Source organism: Galeopterus variegatus, unplaced genomic scaffold (assembly GCF_000696425.1).
Source record: "Galeopterus variegatus unplaced genomic scaffold, G_variegatus-3.0.2 Scaffold3166, whole genome shotgun sequence".
In the NCBI taxonomy this organism is placed as follows: domain Eukaryota; kingdom Metazoa; phylum Chordata; class Mammalia; order Dermoptera; family Cynocephalidae; genus Galeopterus; species Galeopterus variegatus.
This window is the reverse complement of record NW_007729277.1, coordinates 139,258-148,208: the sequence shown is the minus strand read 5'-3', so window position 1 is coordinate 148,208 and position 8,951 is coordinate 139,258. Positions and strand designations below refer to the sequence as shown.

Below are 8,951 nucleotides of genomic sequence, written 5' to 3'. Positions count from 1 at the left end.
GCGGGTGCAACACCGAGGGTTGCGATCCCGTTGCCGGTCCCGGTCCGGTACGGGCGCGACACTGAGGGTTGCGATCCGTTGCTGGTCACGAAAAAAGACAAAAAAAAAAAAAAAAGGACAAAAAATAAAACAATTTTGTTTTAAAATTTTAATGAAGCCTCTTGAAATAATTAGTAGAGACACCCCCTCCCCCCCCAGACTTGAATCTACTTTTGAGATTCACTTTCTTTGGTATCGGTCAATTTTTTAAAACAGACTATTATAATGCCAATTTCCTATTAAGTAGTTATATAATTAATTTTTCTAGTTCGAAAAATAACTCGCAAAAATGTCTCCTTTAGTACATTATAATCATAAAATAAGATTACTTACATTTTGAAGTTTCACAGAGGTATGAACAATAAATATTGTTTTAAATTCTTTTTGGACACACTGGAGAGTTAAAAGGGCTTATACAATTAAAATAGATTAAAATAAAATGGACTCTTCGCAACTTGACTAGACTTGAAAATCTGAAGTAATGTTTTTGTTTCAGTCATGACTGTTTTGAAAATAGCAAACAAGATTTTCTGGCTACATGTTTTGGTTTGCTCTTTAACCTGTCACATTAAATGGGCAACACCCAGGCACTAATGTGGTCTTAGTATGTGCCTCTCTGTTTGTTTTGGCTGATCTGAATGTGAAGACTTTTCTGAAAGTTTTTAAGTCTTTCAAACTGTAAGATTTACTGCATACTATAGACCTTTTGGTTTTAGTTTCTATCTAGTTTTATAAAGAGCTTTAAGTTGAAACTTTCACAGTGGATTGAGCTTTATAATAAAAGAAAAAATAAAACAGAGGAAACTGGAAAATTTTTGTGCATAATGAAAATTTTTTTTCCTCATCTTTATTGTAATGTATATGAGTTTTCATTTTTGTCTTTGGGGAAAATGTACTTAATTCATTTATGAATTGTCCTTTAAAAACTACCTCTGTTCCTCCATGATAAATTTGAAAGTGTGAAACCTATAGAAGAGACTAGAGAAAGTCTCATATAAGTAATCAGCATGAGACCACTATTTAGTCCTCAGACATTTCTAATAGAACAGGTAGTGTAAGGACCAACCTGAAGCCTTCTGAAGCTGCAATCCTTCTGGCACATATGCTGTGTTTTTTCATGCCATGCTAGTAGAGAAACTATTTTTCATGCCATGCTAATAGAGAAAGAATTCTTATCTGCTAAAATTGGAAAAGATCAAAAAGCCAAATTTTGTGTCAGACCAAGTAACTAATTATCATGCCTCACATATACTTATTTATTTGGAGTTTCGATAATACTAAGAGAACCATACCAATATTGAAGGGCTCAGGACAGAGCATCAATCCTCCATTGTGCTTTTACATCTCAGATATAAATAGAGATCTGTCATGTCCACATTGTCTGGGCTAATACTGTTATTAAATTGTACATAGTAATTGGAAGTACTTCACTGATTGCCATTGACAGATCTAAGAGAAGTAACCTCTATTTGGAGTCAAGAAGTGTTGAGAGAACTAAGAGATAATCCTTGGGGGAATAATTTTAACAGGAAACAGGTGAAATTTTGGTTTAATATTTGGATATAAAGCTATGCACTTGTGTTTTTAGTTTCTAGCTGATGTTGAACTTAGCATTGTTATAAGTAAAAATCACATGGCAATTAATATAATTACAAAGAAGTATTGTGTGTTGTACCTACTTTAGTGTTCCAACAGGTAGGTTGTAAAAGATTTGCTTTCTTGAGAAATTCAGTACATTCTATACCAAGAAATAACCTTTAGCAAGAGTCATCTTCCCTGACTCTATTTGTAGTTAACTACTCTAACCTTAGAAAGGACTTGTTTTTACTGTTATGTGCATTGTGTCAAGGAGACATAGACTCGGTTGTAGTTGAGCAATTCTTCATTTGTCTTGCTTTGAATTTCAGTTAAACTAAACTCTCTTCCTTTCTTCTCACTTCTAATTTTTCTAAGATTTCTAAACAATATCCACCACATCACCAAAGCAATACATATGCCACATTTATTTTATTTTATTTTTTTAATTTTATTTTATTTTGTCAATATACAATGTGGTTGATTATTGTGACCCATTACCAAAACCTCCCTCCCCATATGCCACATTTAAAGATTTAGGAGGCTCAAATATAGAAGAGGTGAGTTGGTGTCTGTGACATTTGCCTTCTTTCCTTATTAACATTATGGACTTTTTATTCAGTGCTAGTTCAGTGCTTAGAGGCTGAGCATTAGTTGTACTTTAATGTTAAGGTTCTACAACCTTGGAATATGGTTTCTAGCAGTGTATTCATTTGAACAAAATTCATTTACAACAAAATCAATCATGAAGTATTTATTTAGTACTTACTCTGTTCTGCTCTATTGTTAGGCACTACAGGAGATAAGACCCCTGTCATTATATGAGTTGCATCTGTTAAGGAGAAAAGATTGACATACAAGAAAGAATATCAAGAAATATCCAAAAATAGATAACTTAGTGCTATATTGTGTGCTAGACTATACATCCATCACAGGAGTAGAGATCAGTGAAAGCTGGGATGGTGAGAAATGGAAGAAGTGGAACTTGAAGGGAGCATTTTAGGAAAAGTTGGGCTCACAAAGCAGTGGAAGATCTTCAGAGTGGAGGACCAACAGAGTACAATGGAAATAATATACAAGATATGTTTGTAGGACGATAAGTAGAGTAGACATTAAGGAAAACAAGGTTCGTTCAGTGAGATTGTAGACGGCCTTGATATTTTTAAATAATTTAGATATAAAGTAGAATTAACCACATAGGTAAGGTTTAAAATAGGTGAGAAAAGGACATAAACATCAATTTATTAAGTAAGAAATACAAATGTCTGACAAACATATCACAAGATGTTTAGTCTCACAAATAAAGAAATTTAATTTTAAACAGGATACTACTGTTTATTTACAAGGGTACCAAAACTTTTAAAGATTGATGACTCTCAATGTTAGTTAGGACATGAGAAACAGGAGGTCTTCTATAGAGTTCGTTCACTCAACAGTTAATTACTAAATACCTCCTTTGTACGAGGTATTACTCAAGACACTAAAGATATATTAGAGAATAAAATAAATAAAAATTCCTGTCCTTAGAGAACTTTCATTCTAGTTCATTAGAATTTAAATTTGTACAAGGAATGTCTGAAAATTTGTAATGCACATGTGTTTTGACCCAATTATTTCAATACTTTCTTAGGACATCACACTGCAAGGTGTGTAAAGATATATGTATGCAATTATTTAGAAGTTTCTATAGACAAGGCACTATTGTGAATGCTTTATTTAGGTTATTTGTCCTTTCACTGTTGAGCTGTAAAAGTTCTTTATATTTTTTGGATGCAAGTCCTTTATCAGGTATGTAATATGAAATTTTTTCTTTCACTCCATGGATTATCTTTTTACTTTATTAATGTTGTCTTTTGAAGCACAAAATCTTTAGATTTTGGTGCAGTTCAGTTTATCTAAGTTTTTTGTTGTTGCTTGTACTTTCAGTGTCATATCTGGGAATCCTTTGCCAAATATAGGTCCATGAAGGTTTAGTCATATGTTTTCTTCTAAGAGTTTGTAGTTTTAGCTCTCACATTTAGGTCTTGATCTATTTTGAGTAAAAAATTTTTTTTTTTTTGTCCTTTTTGTGACTGGCCGCAACACGCTCAGCCAGTGAGCGCATCGCGCCGGCCATCCCTATGTAGGATCCGAACCTGCGGCGGGAGCACTGCTGCGCTCCCAGCGCCACACCCTCCCGAGTGCACCACGGGCTCGGCCCTTGAGTAAAATTTTTTATAGTGTGTATGGTAATTGCTTTGTATTATTTTTAATGTGGCTACTAGAAAATTTTAAATTACATGTGTGGTTCACATTTATATGTCTGTTGGACAAAGCTGACCTAGAACAGTGATCTCCAAACTTTTTGGTATGAAACACTACTGGCAAAAAACTTCAGCATGCACTCACCAGTATACATATATGTACTCTATTTATAGATTATATACATGTACTATCATATGAACAACATGTTGTATTATGTACATAATGATATAAAACCTACACAGAAAACGAAAACTTAAACATATATGACATTAAAATAAATATAAACAAAAGTTCTCACACTACATCAGATTAGTTTGCACATAACTAGTTTTGGAGACCACCGGTCTAGATTGTGACCATAACATTCTAATTGGCTGTAGTCTTCCTTCTTCAAGCCATCCTCCACACTGTTGACAGAGTATTCTTTCTCAAGTGCAGATCTTATCATATCACACCTAACCAACTTCAGGATAAAATCCAAGTTCAGCTTGTCATATAAGGGGTTTCATCAGATATCCCTGCCAATATCTCTCTAGCTTCAACCCTTACTGTGCACTGTTTTTTTGTTTTCTTGGGTTTTTTTTTCTCTTTTCTTTTTTTTTTTTTTTGACCAGTCAGGGTATTGTAACCCCTGGCTTGGTTTTGTCTGCGCCACGGCTAAGCCAATGAGTGCACCGGCCACCCCTATATAGGATCCAAACCCATGGCCTCAGTGCTAATAGCACCACACTCTCCCGAGTGAGCCATGGGGCCAACCCTGCACTGTATATTTTACCAATCCATACCATACTACCTAGAATTTTCCTCAGCAGATCATCCTTTGCTAAGGCTTGTCTCTCCACCCAAAATGCTATTTCTCCGCTTTGTTACCAGATTAGTCAGTATTAGTTTTCACTTCTTAGCATGCACTTTCTTAACATTTAGCACACTACAGTGTTTTTTTGTTTTTCTATCTAACTCAGTATACTATTAGATCCTCCAGGTAGAAATTGTGTATTCCCAGTGCCTATGCAGATTACAGCTTTTAAATAAATGTTTGTTAAAATAAAGTGTTCATAAATGTCTTCTTTTGTTTTGTTTTTGTGGGAGGTTTTTTGGCAGCTGTCCAGTACAGAGATTGAACCCTAGACCTTGATGTTATCAGCACCACACTCTAACCAACCAAACTAACTGCCCAGCCCCAGTTCATGAATATCTTTTTGAATGAATTAATGAGTATGTTTCTTCTAATTCAAGTTGCTTTGCTATAGTCACTGGTACTCATGATCAAGAAAAAATTGCTAATTTTCTTTTATTGTTTTTTCACAAGTGTTATAATGATTTAAAAAATTATTTCTTGTTTTTGCTGCATTCTTTGTGCCTAGGTATATTTTATATTTCTTTTAATTAATTCTTAATATAATCTTTTATATTCCTTATAATCTTAATAAATCCTAATATAATCTTTTTTTTTTCCTTTTTGTCTTTTTTTTTTACTGGCCGGTAACGGGATCGCAACCCTCGGTGTCGCGCCCGTACTGGGGACCGGCAACAGGATCGCAACCCTCGGTGTTGCGCCTGCTCCGCGCTCAGCCAGTGAGCGGGAACCGGTCTCCACATGGGATCCGAACCCTCGGCGGAAGCGCCGCTGCGCTCCCAAGCGGCACACTATCCAGTGCACCACCGGGCCGGCCCACTAATATAATCTTTAAATGAAAAGTTTCACAGTATTGTTTATTCTTGTTTTGCTTTCTCTCTCTCTCTCTCTTTTCTCTTTATTTTAACTACGGTAATGGGCTAAATAGGTTTTAGGGCAACCTGAGAACCTTAATGCCATTTCTGACGTATCTATGAGGAATATGTTCTGCTATTCTTACAACTAATTTAGAAATAAATTTTTTAAATGTGAACCGTTTACATCAGAGATCAATTGTACCACAGTGTCTTCCACATCATAATCCTTATGCATCATAAAGGACATCAGTATTCATAGTAATATTTACAATCATTCCCATCAGCATTAGTTACTAGAAAGTTTTTCTCAATAAAATTGTACTATAAACTAGTAATCAGAGTACTGTAGAGCACATTTATGAGCAATTTCAAGCACATCATAATCCTTATGCATCATAAAGGACATCAGTATTCATAGTAATATTTACAATCATTACCATCAGCATTAGTTACTAGAAAGTTTTTCTCAATAAAATTGTACTATAAACTAGTAATCAGAGTACTGTAGAGCACATTTATGAGCAATTTCAAGACAGCGTAAGATATTTCTTTTATTTAGAATTGATTTTCCTCACTAAGAAGCCCCCAAAAAAGGAGGGAACAGAACTGAGGCCACCCAGAGGTGGGAAGGGGAAGGGATAGGAAGGGTTAGTGAGAAACTGGTGAAGGGCCACAAAAAATAAATACATGGTATAATAATGAATATAGTAATTATCCTGATTTGAGCATCACGTATTGCACACAGGTATTGATATTCAACACTGTACGACACAGATATGTACAATCAATTATATTTCAATTTTTAAAAAAAGAATTGGGTAAAAAAGAATTTCTTGAATCAGTGTTTTATGTCATAGGATATTTTGCACTGGTAAATGCTATCACCACATCTGCATAAGAGTATTATGCAATTCTCAAACAAAACAAAAAGCATCCAAACTAAATGAGCAATTTAATGTTATTAAACTTGATGTCTTCAAGTCATTATCTTCTCCAGAATGTTAGTAATGGGTGACCTTTGCAACTCATTATTTTCTTGCAACTCTTCGTCTTCCATTTCATCTCATCTGTAACTCTAGTTCTGTGTAATTGCATTTGAGTTCATTTTTCTATAATGAGTATTGCACAAATATGGTCTGTATCTTCAACATACATTTATCAAGAAATTACCATGTGCAGAAGACCCTGATGCTAAGTTTTGTGAAAGACAGAAAGATGAAACACCTGACACCTAACATACTTAAGGGTGAGAAAGAAAGAACGAAAATGTGAATGAAGATAGCTCCAAGGTTTTTAAATTAACCTAATAAAAAACAGCTAATGACATAAAATACTGATGTTTGCAAACATATTAACAGAATCAACAGATTTAAAATGTAAACATAACACAAAACTAGCATTAAGATTTATTTTATTTGTAGAGATCTTATTATTTTGGGGTCATATTAGAACTTGGTATATTTATTTACATTGGGGAATGAAAAACAGGATAGCCATAAACTGTAAACATCTTAAAAATCTGTAAGGAAAGAAAGTAGACTAGTGATTTCCTAATGCAGGTGGGTGGCCGGGAGGATGGAGAGTTACTGCTAATGGACACAAAGTTTCTTTTTTGGGGTATTGAAAATGTTCTAAAATTAGGTTATAATGATAGTTGCACAGCCCTAAATATACTGGAAACCATTGAATTGTACACTTTAAATGGGTGGACATTACAGTATATAAGTTGCATATCAGTAAAATTAAATGAGGATAAAGCTGTTTTGTGAAAAAAGAATGGTTATGAAAAAATGGGAATTGTATTTCCATCTCTAACTTCAACTGATTTTTAAAGCAAAATCTTATACAAGTTGAAAAGACAAAATCTTATGTCTAAACAAGCTACTCAATTCATCAGATAAACTTTTACCAGAAATCACCTTTTTTATTTGGAATAATGAGTTATTAGAAATAGATGTGTAAGATGATATGTAGCATTATTTTCAGAGTTCTGTCTGCGTTCATTTTTGTGATATTAGGAAATGTTAAAAACACAAATGAATTCTTTCTGTTCTATAATTTTATTTAGAGCAGATATCTTACTTATTTTCATTGTAAAACATCCTGTCTTCTTGGATTCCATGGATTCTGCAATTCACAGATTAAATTAATAGATTAACTGATATAGAACATAAAAATATGATAAATACAGGAGTACTTCAAAAAGCTTATGGAAAGATTTGTATTATCTTTTAATTCCATTTTTCCACGAACTCTTTGAAGTACTCGCATATGAAATTTTTTAAGTTATTAAAAATACAGAGAAGATCTTTGGAGCAACATGTCTTCTCAAAATAATTAGTAGTTCTTTAAAATTTATGCCACTTTTCCCCCAAATGGTTAGAAGGGATGATTTTATAGACAAAACATTTTTTTTTTCCTTAAAATTGTTTCTTAAAAGTAGAATTGGGACATTTCACATTTAACATTAAGGTCAGTACAAGAAGTTGTAGTAATGCAGATCATCGGGGGAGTGATTTCTTTTAGTAAGGAATCTTTGCCTTTAGTACAGACATTCTCCAAGTTTTACACATCTTTTCCACTTCCATTTTCAATAGGAAACCTATTCATCTGTGTTGAATATAAAATGCATTATGTTGTCTGAGATAAAACTGCCTCTCAGAATGCAAGCTCATTATTATATTATTGTTCGTAATATTTGAACTAATTTCCCAATTTGTTTTTAATTTGGAAATTTTATAAAAGTGGAGAAAAGCTGTAAATTGCTGTTTTGTGGTGTTTTCAAGCAAGTGTAATGCAATTTCCACTTTTATAGCAAAGACTAGAAACCATTACTGTAGTAAGCAGTATATCAAAGTTATGTTATAAAGATTTTTATGTTGTTACTTTCAAAATTCTGAGTTGTTGGTGTATTGGTCTTTCACTGTTGGCACCTGAAAATATAATTTGACTCCATATTTTTTCTTTTAATATTTAAGTATTATTAGGAAATGGTAAGTCAGTTCTCAAACACACAAACACATTTTGAATATTTTATATAGAATTCCACTTTTGTAAGCATTAATTTTCTCATTTCACTCACCTAGTGTCCATTTGGCAAGGAGAGTGCTTCAGTTAGAGAAACAAAATTCATTGATTGTAAAAGACCTGGAGCATCAAAAGGACCAAGTAACACAGCTTTCACAAGAGGTAAATAATTTAAACAAAAGAAGTGTGTATAAAGAATCAGTGTTCATTTTAATTCTTTGTAACTGTTTTGTTTATTTTCTTTTCTTTTTTTTTTATTTTTTTTTTTCTTTTTTTTTTTTTTCCTTTTTTTGTCTTTTTTTTTTTTTTTTCCTTTTTGTCTTTTTTCATGACCGGCAGCGGATCGCAACCCT

General features: G+C 33.3%; 1 protein-coding gene across 1 annotated transcript in view; it reads left to right on the top strand.

Moving 5' to 3' along the window:
* Positions 1-8,951, top strand: part of LOC103599966 (progesterone-induced-blocking factor 1) — a 164,090-nt gene that overhangs the window by 94,547 nt on the left and 60,592 nt on the right. Inside the window, exon 10 of the mRNA XM_008584173.1 lies at positions 8,658-8,760. Coding sequence (XP_008582395.1) covers positions 8,658-8,760 — 103 coding nt within the window. The remainder of the gene's footprint in view (positions 1-8,657; positions 8,761-8,951) is intronic.